This window comes from Scyliorhinus canicula, chromosome 7 (genome assembly GCF_902713615.1).
Source record: "Scyliorhinus canicula chromosome 7, sScyCan1.1, whole genome shotgun sequence".
NCBI classification, from domain to species: domain Eukaryota; kingdom Metazoa; phylum Chordata; class Chondrichthyes; order Carcharhiniformes; family Scyliorhinidae; genus Scyliorhinus; species Scyliorhinus canicula.
Window position 1 is genome coordinate 120,474,612 of NC_052152.1, and position 17,674 is coordinate 120,492,285.

Consider the following 17,674-nt stretch of genomic DNA (forward strand, 5'->3'; position numbering starts at 1 on the left):
AGACTCAGTCTCCCTCAGGGACCTGGCATCAGCTGGTTCCCCACTCCCCCCCCCTCCAATTGCCCCAGAGCCACCCATCCTCCCCCCAGCACACCTCACCACAGCCCCCACTCCAGGATGATAGGTCCTCCCATTGGTTCCACCCGGGGATGAAGATGAGGACTACACACTCCCGGAGTCACAGGCGACCGAGTCGGTGCCTGCATCACCAACGGGACTACGGCGCTCACAACGGACGATCATGGGACCCGACCGGCTAAATGTGTGAACTTTCACCAAACTGTACACTTTAAAAATGCTCACATACCATGGAAATAATTTCTCCACTACCCCCGCTGGACTCTTTTTTAACAGGGGGGTGAATGTGGTAACCACCACTGTTTGTATAATACGTATATGAAAGTAAATACGGTAAGGCTCCTGTACTACAGGTGCGGGGGTAGATCCCTGCCTGCTGGCTCCGCCTAGTAGGCGGAGTATAAATGTGTGGGCTCTCCGAGCTGCAGCCATTTCAGCAGCAGCTGCGGGAGGCAACACATCTCTGCGTAATAAAGCCTCGATTATACTCTACTCTCGTCTCGTCGTAATTGCTAGTGCATCAGTGGGGATAGGGGCGGGGGATTGGGCCTAGGTAGGGTGATGTATCGGAGCAGGAGCCGGTGCAGGCTTGATGAGCCAAATGATCTCCTTCTGCACTGTAGGGATTCTATGATTTTAGTAAGTCACATGTGATGCATGTTTATTGGTAAATCAGCTCCTCTGAGTGACAATTTGTCGAGGAATTCATCTCAGAAGCATAACAATTTCATCCAGATATAAAAGCGGAAACTACAGGCAAGACAGTCTGACCTAAGTGGTGGGGAAATTATTGGAAGCAATTCTGAGAGATAGAATTAATCTGTATTTGGAGAGGCAGGGCTTGATCAAGAACAGTCAGCATGGTTTTGTTAATGGGAGGTCAGGTCTGACCAACTTGATTAAAGTTTTCGCAGAGATGAGCCAGTGTGTAGATGAGGGAAATGCATTTGATGTAATCTCGTGGACTTCAGCAAGGCTTTGGATAAGGGTGGCACGGGTATCACAGTGATGAAAACAAGTCCTACGGACTGAGGGTTTATACTGTACCACACTGGAGTGAGTGTTCTATACACTGAGGGTTTATAATGTACCACACTGGAGTGAGTGTTCTGTACACTGAGGGTTTATACTGTACCACACTGGAGTGAGTGTTCTATACACTGAGAGTTTATACTGTACCACACTGGAGTGAGTGTTCTATACACTGAGGGTTTATACTGTGCCACACTGGAGTGAGTGTTCTATACACTGAGGGTTTATACTGTACCACACTGGAGTGAGTGTTCTATACACTGAGAGTTTATACTGTACCACACTGGAGTGAGTGTTCTATACACTGAGGGTTTATACTGTGCCACACTGGAGTGAGTGTTCTATACACTGAGGGTTTATACTGTGCCACACTGGAGTGAGTGTTCTATACACTGAGGGTTTATACTGTGCCACACTGGAGTGAGTGTTCTGTACACTGAGGGTTTATACTGTACCACACTGGAGTGAGTGTTCTACAGACTGAGGGTTTATACTGTGCCACACTGGAGTGAGTGTTCTGTACACTGAGGGTTTATACTGTACCACACTGGAGTGAGTGTTCTATACACTGAGGGTTTATACTGTACCACACTGGAGTGAGTGTTCTACAGACTGAGGGTTTATACTGTACCACACTGGAGTGAGTGTTCTATACACTGAGGGTTTATACTGTACCACACTGGAGTGAGTGTTCTATACACGGAGGGTTTATACTGTACCACACTGGAGTGAGTGTTCTATACACTGAGGGTTTATACTGTACCACACTGGAGTGAGTGTTCTATACACTGAGGGTTTATACTGTACCACACTGGAGTGAGTGTTCTATACACTGAGGGGTTATACTGTACCACACTGGAGTGAGTGTTCTACAGACTGAGTTTATACTGTACCACACTGGAGTGAGTGTTCTACAGACTGAGTTTATACTGTACCACACCGGAGTGAGTGTTCTACAGACTGAGGGTTTATACTTTACCACACTGGAGTGAGTGTTCTATACACTGAGAGTTTATACTGTACCACACTGGAGTGAGTATTCTAGACACTGAGGGTTTATACTGTACCACACTGGAGTGAGTATTCTAGACACTGAGGGTTTATACTGTACCACACTGGAGTGAGTGTTCTATACACTGAGGGTTTATACTGTACCACACTGGAGTGAGTGTTCTATACACTGAGGGTTTATACTGTACCACACTAGAATGAGTGTTCTATACACTGAGGGTTTATACTGTACCACACTGGAGTGAGTGTTCTACAGACTGAGTTTATACTGTACCACACTGGAGTGAGTGTTCTACAGACTGAGTTTATACTGTACCACACCGGAGTGAGTGTTCTACAGACTGAGGGTTTATACTTTACCACACTGGAGTGAGTGTTCTATACACTGAGAGTTTATACTGTACCACACTGGAGTGAGTATTCTAGACACTGAGGGTTTATACTGTACCACACTGGAGTGAGTATTCTAGACACTGAGGGTTTATACTGTACCACACTGGAGTGAGTGTTCTATACACTGAGAGTTTATAGTGTACCACACTGGAGTGAGTGTTCTATACACTGAGGGTTTATACTGTACCACACTGAAGTGAGTGTTCTATACAGTGAGGGTTTATACTGTACCACACTGGAGTGAGTATTCTAGACACTGAGGGTTTATACTGTACCACACTGGAGTGAGTATTCTAGACACTGAGGGTTTATAGTGTACCACACTGGAGTGAGTGTTCTATACACTGAGGGTTTATACTGTACCACACTGGAGTGAGTGTTCTATACACAGAGTTTATAGTGTACCACACTGGAGTGAGTGTTCTATACACTGAGAGTTTATACTGTGCCACACTGGAGTGAATGTTCTATACACTGAGAGTTTATACTGTACCACACTGGAGTGAGTGTTCTATACACTGAGGGTTTATACTGTACCACACTGGAGTGAGTGTTCTATACACTGAGGGTTTATACTGTACCACACTGGAGTGAGTGTTCTATACACTGAGAGTTTATACTGTGCCACACTGGAGTGAATGTTCTATACACTGAGAGTTTATACTGTACCACACTGGAGTGAGTGTTCTATACACTGAGGGTTTATACTGTACTACACTGGAGTGAGTGTTCTATACAATGAGGGTTTATACTGTACCACACTGGAGTGAGTGTTCTACAGACTGAGGGTTTATACTGTACCACACTGGAGTGAGTGTTCTATACAATGACGGGTTTATACTGTACTACACTGGAGTGAGTGTTCTATACACTGAGGGTTTATACTGTACCACACTGGAGTGAGTGTTCTATACACTGAGGGTTTATACTGTACCACACTGGAGTGAGTGTTCTACAGACTGAGAGTTTATACTGTACCACACTGGAGTGAGTGTTCTATACACTGAGGGTTTATACTGTACCACACTGGAGTGAGTGTTCTATACACTGAGAGTTTATACTGTACCACACTGGAGTGAGTGTTCTATACACTGAGGGTTTATACTGTACCACACTGAAGTGAGTGTTCTATACACTGAGGGTTTATACTGTACTACACTGGAGTGAGTGTTCTATACACTGAGGGTTTATACTGTACTACACTGGAGTGAGTGTTCTATACACTGAGGGTTTATACTGTACCACACTGGAGTGAGTGTTCTACAGACTGAGGGTTTATACTGTGCCACACTGGAGTGAGTGTTCTATACACTGAGGGTTTATACTGTACCACAGTGGAGTGAGTGTTCTACAGACTGAGAGTTTATACTGTACCACACTGGAGTGAGTGTTCTATACACTGAGAGTTTATACTGTACCACACTGGAGTGAGTGTTCTATACACTGAGGGTTTATACTGTACTACACTGGAGTGAGTGTTCTATACACTGAGAGTTTATACTTTACCACACTGGAGTGAGTGTTCTATACACTGAGGGTTTATACTGTACCACACTGGAGTGAGTGTTCTACAGACTGAGGGTTTATACTGTACTACACTGGAGTGAGTATTCTATACACTGAGAGTTTATACTGTGCCACACTGGAGTGAATGTTCTATACACTGAGAGTTTATACTGTACCACACTGGAGTGAGTGTTCTATACACTGAGGGTTTATACTGTACTACACTGGAGTGAGTGTTCTATACACTGAGGGTTTATACTGTACCACACTGGAGTGAGTGTTCTATACACTGAGGGTTCATACTGTACCACACTGGAGTGAGTGTTCTATACACTGAGATTTTATACTGTACCACACTGGAGTGAGTGTTCTATACACTGAGGGTTTATACTGTACCACACTGAAGTGAGTGTTCTATACACTGAGGGTTTATACTGTACTACACTGGAGTGAGTGTTCTATACACTGAGGGTTTATACTGTACTACACTGGAGTGAGTGTTCTATGCACTGAGGGTTTATACTGTACCACACTGGAGTGAGTGTTCTACAGACTGAGGGTTTATACTGTGCCACACTGGAGTGAGTGTTCTATACACTGAGGGTTTATACTGTACCACAGTGGAGTGAGTGTTCTACAGACTGAGAGTTTATACTGTACCACACTGGAGTGAGTGTTCTATACACTGAGAGTTTATACTGTACCACACTGGAGTGAGTGTTCTATACACTGAGGGTTTATACTGTACTACACTGGAGTGAGTGTTCTATACACTGAGAGTTTATACTTTACCACACTGGAGTGAGTGTTCTATACACTGAGGGTTTATACTGTACCACACTGGAGTGAGTGTTCTACAGACTGAGGGTTTATACTGTACTACACTGGAGTGAGTATTCTATACACTGAGAGTTTATACTGTGCCACACTGGAGTGAATGTTCTATACACTGAGAGTTTATACTGTACCACACTGGAGTGAGTGTTCTATACACTGAGGGTTTATACTGTACTACACTGGAGTGAGTGTTCTATACACTGAGGGTTTATACTGTACCACACTGGAGTGAGTGTTCTATACACTGAGGGTTCATACTGTACCACACTGGAGTGAGTGTTCTATACACTGAGGGTTCATACTGTACCACACTGGAGTGAGTGTTCTACAAACTGAGGGTTTATACTGTACCACACTGGAGTGAGTGTTCTATGCACTGAGGGTTCATACTGTACCACACTGGAGTGAGTGTTCTATACACTGAGGGTTCATACTGTACCACACTGGAGTGAGTGTTCTACACACTGAGGGTTTATACTGTACCACACTGGAGTGAATGTTCTATACATTGAGGGTTCATACTGTACCACACTGGAGTGAGTGTTCTATACACTGAGGGTTTATATTGTACCACACTGGAGTGAGTGTTCTATACACTGAGGGTTTATACTGTACCACACTTGAGTGAGTGTTCTACAGACTGAGGGTTTATACTGTACTACACTGGAGTGTGTGTTCTACAGACTGAGGGTTTATACTGTACTACACTGGAGTGAGTGTTCTATACACTGAGGGTTTATACTGTACCACACTGGAGTGAGTGTTCTATACACTGAGGGTTTATACTGTGCCACACTGAAGTGAGTGTTCTATACACTGAGGGTTTATACTGTACCACACTGGAGTGAATGTTCTATACACTGAGGGTTTATACTGTGCCACACTGGAGTGAGTGTTCTATACACTGAGGGTTTATACTGTACCACACTGGAGTGAGTGTTCTATACACTGAGGGGTTATACTCTACCACACTGGAGTGAGTGTTCTATACACTGAGGGTTTATACTGTACCACACTGGAGTGAGTGTTCTATACACTGAGAGTTTATACTGTACCACACTGGAGTGAGTGTTCTATACACTGAGAGTTTATACTGTACCACACTGGAGTGAGTGTTCTATACACTGAGGGTTTATACTGTGCCACACTGGAGTGAGTGTTCTATACACTGAGGGTTTATACTGTACCACACTGGAGTGAATGTTCTATACACTGAGGGTTTATACTGTGCCACACTGGAGTGAGTGTTCTATACACTGAGGGTTTATACTGTACCACACTGGAGTGAGTGTTCTATACACTGAGGGGTTATACTCTACCACACTGGAGTGAGTGTTCTATACACTGAGGGTTTATACTGTACCACACTGGAGTGAGTGTTCTATACACTGAGGGTTTATACTGTACCACACTGGAGTGAGTGTTCTATACACTGAGAGTTTATACTGTACCACACTGGAGTGAGTGTTCTATACACTGAGAGTTTATACTGTACCACACTGGAGTGAGTGTTCTATACACTGAGGGTTTATACTGTGCCACACTGGAGTGAGTGTTCTATACACTGAGGGTTTATACTGTGCCGCACTGGAGTGAGTGTTCTATACACTGAGGGTTTATACTGTACCACACTGGAGTGAGTGTTCTATACACTGAGGGGTTATACTGTACCACACTGGAGTGAGTGTTCTATACACTGAGAGTTTATACTGTACCACACTGGAGTGAGTGTTCTATACACTGAGAGTTTATACTGTGCCACACTGGAGTGAGTGTTCTATACACTGAGGGTTTATACTGTGCCACACTGGAGTGAGTGTTCTATACACTGAGGGTTTATACTGTACCACACTGGAGTGAGTGTTCTATACACTGAGGGTTTACACTGTACCATACTGGAGTGAGTGTTCTATACACTGATATTTTATACTGTACCACACTGGAGTGAGTGTTCTATACACTGAGAGTTTATACTGTACCACACTGGAGTGAGTGTTCTATACACTGAAAGTTTATACTGTACCACACTGGAGTGAGTGTTCTATACACTGAGGGTTTATACTGTACCACACTGGAGTGAGTGTTCTATACACTGAGGGTTTACACTGTACCACACTGGAGTGAGTGTTCTATACACTGAGATTTTATACTGTACCACACTGGAGTGAGTGTTCTATACACTGAGGGTTTATACTGTATCACACTGGAGTGAGTGTTCTATACACTGAGAGTTTATACTGTACCACACTGGAGTTATTACCATTGCTCTGGTAGAATGAATGCTGGACCCTAATGAACCTCCACTGAAAAAGAACTATTAGAGAAAAGGAAAATAAAACATGAATAAGATGAGGCAGAAATGAAGACAAGTAAAGAATTGCATGCACGATAGCTAGGATGTGTTTAGATGAGGTATTGTAACAAGTGGAATTTATCCAGCTTTTGCATGTGAATAAGTTGTGTTTATATTGTTGAAATAATTACTAAATTATTTTCAAATTTGCAAAGATTCTTGCTGCACTTTTACTGATTTTGCACATTCAGTTCCAGTCAGATAACCCGAATTGTCAGAGTTTCTGATTGATTGCAGTCTCACTGGGTCAAATAGATCAAAGCCGCTGAACATTAAGGTATGAGGTGTGTAAAAGTCACTTCAAAATTTCAGACTTTTCTCTTGATATTGCCTATTAGTAGCTGATCGCTAGCTAGATGTTTTACATTGCTGAAAATTTAATTGCAGCCCATTTGTAAAAGTAATTCTTTGTCGATGTGAACATCTTATCAGCCTTTCACTGCATCATAAAACTTGTATAGGTTTGAAAACAAGAAAAATTAAAAGTACTGAAAACAATGTTTGAAATTCAAATCTGAGCTAAATTCACTGCTGTAAAATGCAAATAAAAATAGTTACTGTTGAAAGATTGGAGGAATTTCCGTTGGAACCATGGAATCCTGACAGTGCAGAAGAATGCTATTCGGTCCATCAAGTCTGTACCGACCCACTGAAAGAGCACCCTAACTAGGTCCAATCCCTCATCCTATCCCTGTAATCAAGCAACCCCACCTGACCTGCACGTCTTTGGACACTAAGGGACAATTTAGCGTGGCCAGTCCACCTAATCTGTACATCTTTGGATTGTGGGAGGAAACCGGAGCACCCGGAGGAAACCCACGGAGACACGGGGAAAATGTGCAAGCTCCACACAGACAATCAACCAAGGCCGGTATTGAACCCAGGTCCCTGGAGTTGTGAGACAGCAGTGCTAACCACTATGCCACCGTGCCGCCCCTTTCTGAAGTTTTCTTCTCATTTTGATGTTCTTATTTCAGACTATTCATTTCAACCTCTGCTGTCTGAGGGTCTAAGACTGTTTCAGAGTGATATCATTTACAGGTTACAAAAAGGATAACTTTGTGAGTTAAACTGTCAAAATACACATTTGCACACATGTTTTAAGAAAGACATGCTAGTGGTAAGTTACCAAGTGAATCTGTTGGAGGGGGTCAAGAAAAGTATTATGAAATGTAGAGAGTGACAAACTGAACAGGCAGCTGAGGCTGAAGCAAATAAAATTTGCTGCTGAATCTATACACTAGAGCCAAGTGCCCTATGATTTATAAACAATCAATTTAGGTAAATATTACCAAATACATGTGGTCTAGTTCTCTAAACAAGTGGAAGTTAGCCGATCTTTCTACAAAATGTTCCCTGTGTTTGGTATGCCTTGTGTTCACTGGAGGGTTGTTGTATATTATTAATGAACATGCAGAAACACAAAATGCACGCAGTTAAAGAAAAATCACCTGATCAGCAAATATGCTAAGTTTTTGAATGCTATCCATCTAGAAAAGAGAACATTTATTACAAAGTTATTGTTTTTGAGAAATGTATATTTAATGTGAAGTGAATTACCTACAGCTGAATCATTTTATATGCAAAATGCTACATCCCCGTTCCGAGGTTGAACCTCCATGTGCTATTACTTATTTAGATCGGAATTGGAGTCCCCCTTTAAATATGCAAATGAGGAGCCGATTGTGACCTGAGCGAGGGGGTCAGTGTGAACTTCTACATGAAGTAAACCTGCTCCATAGCGGGGAGCTCTGAGATTAGACCAGAGGCAAATTGAAAAGTTTCATTTTAGGTTTCCTGTTGTTCTCCCCTTACAGCCTGTCCCCCTCCAAAATCCCCTCCCCCACTACCTGCCCAATGACTATTCCCAAAGGTCCTGCTGACGTCTCCTGCTACCAAATATCAGCTCCGGACATCCTGGACGTGTTTGAAATTCTCGTTTTGGTCTTTAACCTTTTGTGGCCTTCCAGCTAAATCTCCTCCAGTCTCACAACCCATCTCATCTCATCTGTTGCTGTTACACTCATGTTTCAATCGCACAAGAGTTAGGACCAGGACTCAGCCATTCGGCCCCTCCAGCGTGTAAACCTATTCAACAAGATCATTGGCTGATACAGTAATGGTTTCTACCTGCCCCACCATTAACCCTTGTCTATCCCTCGGCTATCAAAAATTTGTTTAATTCAATCTGTAGCTTTAACGATTCCAATGCACTCCTGGCTGGTCTCCCACATTTTCCCCTCTGTAACTTGAAGTAATCCAAAACACAACTGCCCAGGTCTTAACTCACACCAAGTCCTGTTCCCCTATCACCTCTCCTGTCCTCTCTGGCTTACACTGGCTCCCAGTGAAGCAATGTCTTCATTTTAAAAATTCCAATCCTTGTTTCGAATCGCTCCATGGCCTCATCCTTCCCTATCTCTGTCAATCTCTCCCAGCCTCCTAACCCTTCGATATATCGGCGCTCCTCTTATTCTGGCCTCTTGAGCATCACCAATTTTAATCGCTCCACTATTGGTGGGCGTGCCTCCAGCTGCCTGGGCCCCAAGCTCTGGAATTCCTTCCTCAAAAATCTTCACAGCAGTTTCCTCCTCTAGAAAAATAAAACGACTCCTTTGGCCAAATTTCTGGTCAACCCTGCCTGAATTCACATGTACTTTGTGTCAAACTTCTGTCTGATACCAGCACCTGAGAAATGTCTTGGGTCATTTTACTTTATTGAACGCGCGATATGGATGAAATGAGTTGTTTATTCTGTTGTTTTATTTAAATGAGGGCCAAATGAACTGGACAGGAGCTCCATGGTCCTAACCTTGCAGCGTTCCTCACTCCCCACACCATCCACAATGAGAAACCCTTCCAGCATCTCTGATGGAGGACACCCTCTGAACAGGCAAAACAACAGAACCTCAACAACAGGAGGCCAATGTCCTGCTCAGCGATGGTCCCTGAGCTGAAGTGGCACCTCAGCTGTACCTCAGTTTGGCCTCTCTCACGGAGGTACGCAGGTACCTCCTTTCCGGGCCTCCCTTCCTCATGAGGAGTGAATAAATCGCGACAGCGGCCAGGAAAATTCTCGCAAACCCCAAAGAACTCCTCACAATGGTCGCAGACGAGCTAAATGAAAATGAAAATCCCTTATTGTCACGAGTAGGCTTCAATGAAGTTACTGTGAAAAGCCCCTAGTCGCCACATTCCGGCGCCTGTCCGGGGAGGCTGGTACGGGAATCGAACCGTCGAATGGGTGGAAGCCCTTCCTGTTGATGAAGATGACAAGGGCTTTGATAGTGACGTATATGTACTGTCACACACTGCACCTCGAGGCACTCCTCCCATTGAAGCAAAGCAAAGCTTCAATGGCTACATTTGGGATGAAATCTGACTTACTGAGAAAAGGGTGGATCCCTCACCTGAAATAAGCGACTGTGTGCTGTGTTATTCCTTGTGTCTGAATAAAGCTCGTAGTCTTACAGTTGAAGTAGATGCTTTATTGTGAGTTTGTTCTCTCTCCAGCACTTATACTATGTTACATCTGAGTTGCCTGTCTGTGTCCTGCTCACCAGCTGCCATTCCTGTGATGAGTCTCTCTGACTTCCTGTCTGTCTGTAATTATACATCTCCCATGCTCCCTCTAGTGATTGCTTAGTTGTATTGCATTTGCATTGATCCTTTGTGTATATACACACAGACATGCAGATCACTACATGTGTGGCTGATGCAGAGGTCACAGAGGTCAGCTGACACCCTTGGAAATACGACTAGAGGCTGGGAAGTTCGGGTCAAAGTTCAGTCAGCTGACAGCAAGTGACAGAAAAGAGTGTCCCTCCTGAGCTTTGTGGCATAACCTCGTCCTCCTGAAGTGAGCACAACTCAGACACCATCTGCCTCTTTGAGGCTCAACGCTCTATAGTACTGCCGCTCTGATGTATGCTCAGGAAGCTGAATCTCTCCTTGGACACCCGATGATGCGGGCATCACCTTTTGGCCCCATCTATCCTTCAGCCAGCTCCCTTTGTGTTCTGCTGGAAAAGGGTGCTGTCATGTTGCAGTGCACACTGCTTTGCATCGCTGTTTCAACTGATTCCGGAGTAGCCAGGTCTCCATTACAGAGACAACCATAAGTTCCTCAAATGCAGAAATAATCTGGCATCTAATTGTGGCCATGATCAAGCACAAGTTGGATTTTCTGAATGAATCTTGGTGCCTGGGTGTCTGGATAGATCCCTGGCTAAAGGTTAGTGGAGCGATTCAGCGGACTCAAGTTAAAGTCTGCTGAAAGGTGCATTTAGCGGGGTGTTAGCACCAAGAAACACCCCGCTATTCAACGGCACTTTGCTGGGTTTTCTTTGACCTCGGGGCGATTCCCTCCACTGAGGCTGCGCCGTGAGGGAAGGCTCCTCACAGATCATGCGCCATTTTGACTGGCTGCCCCGATCTTTACCACCTTTTCAGCCCCCCCCCCCATTTCAATGACTCCCATTCATCCCCCCCAACTTTGTGGAGACCCGCGGGAACCCCACTTATCCCCATTGACTGGCAGGCCCCCCTTGGCCCACCTCCTTGCAGTGCCAATCTGGCACCCAGGCACCGCTAGTCTGACAGTTCCCATGGCACCCTGATAGTGCCACATGGGCACTTTGGCAGTGCCAAGGTGACGAGGTGCCAGGAGAATGCTAGGGTGCCACCCTGCCCTGTCCCCGACCACCCAGGGGTCTCCAATGGCCTGGGAGACAGCCCCCCAGTTGCCATTATGCCTGTTCCACGTTTATGTGGACCAGTACTAAACGATGAACTGGCGAGGTCATGCAGATGGTGCGATTGAGTCCTGGTGAATCCAGAGTCTGGGTATTTAAATGAACCCTACAGCTAATTTAAATATGCAGATCTGGATCACGCCGAGTGAGGGCAAGATCAAGATCGTGCCAGGCGGAGCTAGTCAGGTGACTTGGATTGGACTGGTGCCTGGGTGGAACCCGTATTTGTGCTCGCCCATGATTCATCCGTTGCGCCAAATGCAACATGGTCACTGAGTCGCGCCCCAGGTCTTTTATAAGAACTAGGAGTAGGAGTAGGCCATCTGGCCCCTCGAGCCTGCTCCACCATTCAATGAGATCATGGCTGATCTTTTGTGGATACAGCTCCACTTTCCGGCCCGAACACCATAACCCTTAATCCCTTTATTCTTCAAAAAACTATCTATCTTTACCTTAAAAACATGTAATGAAGGAGCCTCAACTGCTTCACTGGGCAAGGAATTCCATAGATTCACAACCCTTTGGGTGAAGAAGTTCCTCCTAAACTCAGTCCTAAATCTACTTCCCCTTATTTTGAGGCTATGTCCCCTAGTTCTGCTGTCACCCGCCAGTGGAAACAACCTGCCCGCATCTATCCTATCTACTCCCTTCATAATTTTAAATGTTTCTATAAGATCCCCCCTCATCCTTCTAAATTACAACGAGTACAGTCCCAGTCTACTCAACCTCTCCTCATAATCCAACCCCTTCAGCTCTGGGATTAACCTAGTGAATCTCCTCTGCACACCCTCCAGCGCCAGTACGTCCTTTCTCAAGTAAGGAGACCAAAACTGAACACAATACTCCAGGTGTGGCCGCACTAACACCTTATACAATTGCAACATAACCTCCCTAGTCTTAAACTCCATCCCTCTAGCAATGAAGGACAAAATTCCATTTGCCTTCTTAATCACCTGTTGCACTTGTAAACCAACCTTCTGTGACTCATGCACTAGCACACCCAAGTCTCTCTGAACAGCGGCATGCTTTAATATTTTATCGTTTAAATAATAATCCCGTTTGCTGTTATTCCTACCAAAATGGATAACCTCACATTTGAGTTTGTTTGTATCCCCACCACCCACTCTCTCTTTCTCAATCTTTAGCTGTGTTGCTTCTCTTTTCCAAACGGAAATTTAAATGCCTTGACTCTTCATTCCATGACCTCCTGATGTGCAGCTGCATCATCTGCTTGAAAAAGGCTCCAACACAACGAGGGACCTGTGAACCACAGGGAAAACTGTGGGTGTGAGGAATCAATCTCTCAGTCGGACCAACAATGAGCCTAATTGGCCCCCTGTTGGGCAGTCTCCTATTGAGAGAGAATGACTCTGGAAGTATTGCGCAGGGTCTGTGACACATCAGGGAACAGACATACATCTCAGCAGCAAAGACTTACCAGTTTGTCGTCTGGGAACCTGCTTCCGCAGGCAAACCAGCCCAGATCTGCTGCCATTTTCCTGTCTGAAGTGCATGACAGTGCAGCTCTGGATATTTCACTCATGTCAGATACTGTGGGCGGAATCTTCTGCACTGAATTCTAAGTTTGATGGAGGGCATGACGGTCCGAGTGAAACAGCTGGGTGGGGGTGGCGGGGGTGCTCAGCTAACCATCGGCAATCTTGCGCTGTTTAGTTCATTATTTCTGACATTGAATCCCTACAGTGCAGAAGGAGGCCATTCGGCCCATCGAATCTGCACTGACCCGCCGGAAAAGCACCCCACCTAGGCCCACTTAACCCTGCACATTGATCATAGCCATTCCATCTAAATTGAAAATTTAAAAAAAATATATATAATCTTTATTGTCACAAGTAGGCTTACATTAACACTGCAATGAAGTTACTATGAAAAGCCCCAAGTCGCCACATTCCGGCGCCTGTTTGGGTACACAGAGGTAGAATGTCCAAATTACCTAACAGCACGTCTTTCGGGACTTGTGGGAGCACCCGGAGGAAACCCATGCAGACACGGGGAGAACGTGCAGAATCCACAGAAACAGCCGTCCGTGGTCGGAATTGAACCCAGGTACCTGGCGCTGAGGCAGCAGTGCTAACCACTGTGCCGCTGAGCCGCTCTTCTGCATCTGCGCTCAAAATCCAGGCACCACGTTTGAAATGGCATCCGGGCCGCCACCATCACTTAATTGCCAATGAAATAATCAACGTATGATGTTTAGACCACAGATATTCCCCATGAATCTCAAAGCTAATTTAAGTTTCTCAATAAGACTGTAGTGGTTTTAAATTGTTTTCAACAGATTTCAGTATTAAAAAAAGACAAGTAATCCTGACAAAATACAACATAATGACACAGGACGGAATCTCCCTGTCCCACAGGCAGGGAGTGTGGCGGATGGCAGAACTTCAGTTGGGGTCAGTCCAAAAATCAGTTTGCCAAGATGTCAAAGCGGCCTGCTGTCGCGATCTAAAGGTGGATTGTGCTTCCCAATCAGCAATGTTGGGAAGCTCCTCTCATATTGATGATTAGAAGGCTGCCCCATCAGAATTAAGAGTTCCACCAGCAGGAAAATAATTTTTTTTTTTGTAGAATATACAGTGAAGGAGACCATTCGGCCCATCGAGTCTGCACCGACCCACTTAAGCCCTCACTTCCACCCCATCCCCGCAACCCAACTGAATGCGTTCAGTTTTACAACTGTATTTAAATGGCATGCACCTGGTGGGCTTCACTTCATCCACAACAATAAGGCCAGTAGAAGCTGCTTTGGCCTTCTTGGGGTTCGCTCATACTTTCAACAATATCAGGCACAAGCTGCACGAAGGCTGGTAGGTGGTGGGTGGATTTGGGGGGACGGCGGTGGTGGAAGGGGTGGGGTCTAGGGTGGACCTGGGAGCCAGGCTGAGAAGGGGAAGGCTGGACACTGCCAGTGTGCCCTTCAAACATGGCGCTCAGAACCCATGACTTAATGGCAATTTCCTGCCGCTACTCTGCAAAGGTAAGTACTGACTTGAACAGGGCAAGACCTCCCTACTCGCCTCAGCAGGAAACAATCCCAATTCTGTGGCCACAACCTAAGGTAGTGGCAGGATCTGACCATAGTGTCTGGCAAACTGTTGTCAGAAGGAATTCAGAATTTTTTTGTTTATTCTTTCATGGGATGTGGGCATCAATGGTGAGGTTTGTTGCCCATCCCTAATTGCCCTTGAACCGAGTGGCTTGCTCGGCCATTTCAGAGGTGCAGTTAAGAGTCACCCACATTGCTGTGGATCTGGAGTCACATGTAGGCCAGACCAGGTAAGGATGGTAGATTTCCTTCCCTGAAGGACATTACTGAACCAGATGGGTTTTTAATGACAATCACTTTCACGGTCACCATTACTGAGACTAGCTTTTATATTCCAGATTTACTGAATTTGAACCCACATGAAATGAAAATCGCTTATTGTCATGGGTAGGCTTCAATGAAGTTACTGTGAAAAGCCCCTAGTCGCCACATTCCGGCGTCTGTTCGGGGAGGCTGGTACGGGAATTGAACCGTGCTGCTGGCTTGCCTTGGTCTGCTTTAAAAGCCAGCGATTTAGCCCAGTGTGCTAAACCAGCCCCTGTGCTAAAACATCCCCAGAACATTAGCTTGGGTCTCTGGATTACTAATCCAGTCACATTACCATCGTTTCACACTTGTTCTGAAAGGCGCCAATCAATGGTGCATTCTTGAATATTTTTGTGGTAGTATTACAGTATTCGGTAAGCTATTTCTGTACCTGTTTCATTTCACTCTTTAGTTTGCTAATTCCAGTTCTTTCGGTTTTTGTTGCCCCTGTATTGCCGACTTCATGAATAGAAATAACAGGACTAATGGCAGCGGAATCAAACGCTTGCACTGGAAGAGAGAACACACAACACACATGCTAGTGTTGATTTGCAGTTTTGACAATTTTATCGCAATGCAAAATAAAAGTGTCCGACAAAAACTATAACTTGTATTTACACAGCCTTTCACACAATAAAACACCCCAAGGTGCTTCACAGATGGGTTACACAACTACATTCCACACTGAGCTTCAGAATGAGATATTAAAGAAAATGACCAAAAGATTGGGCAAAGAGGAAGGTGCTAGGTGCGGAAGGAGGCTTTTCGACCCATCGAGTCTGCACTGACCCTGCAAAAGAGCACCCTAACTAGGCCCATTCCCCACTTTAGTTGTAAGTGGGAGCAGCAGTTAATAATTGGGGAAACAATCAAGACACTGAGTTAGACTTCAGCTGGGGTATTGTGTACAATTTTGGGCACCACACTATAGGAAGGATAGAACATAGAACATAGAACGATACAGCGCAGTACAGGCCCTTCGGCCCTCGATGTTGCACCAACATGGAAAAAAAAAAACTAAAGGCCATCTAACCTACACTATGCCCTTATCATCCATATGCTTATCCAATAAATTTTTAAATGCCCTCAATGTTGGCGAGTTCACTACTGTTGCAGGTAGGGCATTCCACGGCCTCACCACTCTTTGCGTAAAAAACCCACCTCTGACCTCTGTCCTATATCTATTACCCCTCAATTTAAGGCTATGTCCCCTCGTGCTAGCCACCTCCATCCGCGGGAGAAGGCTCTCGCTGTCCACCCTATCTAACCCTCTGATCATTTTGTATGCCTCTATTAAGTCACCTCTTAACCTTCTTCTCTCTAACGAAAACAACCTCAAGTCCATCAGCCTTTCCTCATAAGATTTTCCCTCCATACCAGGCAACATCCTGGTAAATCTCCTCTGCACCCGTTCCAAAGCTTCCACGTCCTTCCTATAATGAGGCGACCAGAACTGTACGCAATACTCCAAATGCGGCCGTACCAGAGTTTGGTACAGCTGCATCATGACCTCATGGCTCCGGAACTCAATCCCTCTACCAATAAAGGCCAACACACCATAGGCCTTCTTCACAACCCTATCAACCTGGGTGGCAACTTTCAGGGATCTATGTACATGGACACCGAGATCCCTCTGCTCATCCACACTACCAAGAATTTTACCATTAGCCAAATATTCCGCATTCCTGTTATTCTTTCCAAAGTGAATCACCTCACACTTCTCCACATTAAACTCCATTTGCCACCTCTCAGCCCAGCTCTGCAGCTTATCTATGTCCCTCTGTAACCTGCAACATCCTTCCGCACTGTCTACAACTCCACCGACTTTAGTGTCGTCTGCAAATTTACTCACCCATCCTTCTGCGCCCTCCTCTAGGTCATTTATAAAAATGACAAACAGCAACGGCCCCAGAACAGATCCTTGTGGTACGCCACTCGTAACTGAACTCCATTCTGAACATTTCCCATCAACTACCACTCTCTGTCTTCTTTCAACTAGCCAATTTCTGATCCACATCTCTAAATCACCCTCAATCCCCAGCCTCCGTATTTTCTGCAATAGCCGACCGTGGGGAACCTTATCAAACGCTTTACTGAAATCCATATACACCACATCAACTGCTCTACCCTCGTCTACCTGTTCAGTCACCTTCTCAAAGAACTCGATAAGGTTTGTGAGGCATGACCTACCCTTCACAAAACCATGCTGACTATCCCTAATCATATTATTCCTATCTAGATGATTATAAATCGTATCTTTTATAATCCTCTCCAAGACTTTACCCACCACAGACGTTAGGCTCACCGGCCTATAGTTACCGGGGTTATCTCTACTCC

The 17,674-nt window shown here is 45.1% G+C and overlaps 1 protein-coding gene across 1 annotated transcript in view; it reads right to left on the reverse strand.

Annotated features, from left to right (window-relative positions):
- Positions 1 to 17,674, reverse strand: part of LOC119969123 (phosphorylase b kinase regulatory subunit alpha, liver isoform-like) — a 168,338-nt gene that overhangs the window by 22,974 nt on the left and 127,690 nt on the right. The window contains 1 exon segment of the mRNA XM_038802340.1: positions 15,729 to 15,847. Coding sequence (XP_038658268.1) covers positions 15,729 to 15,847 — 119 coding nt within the window.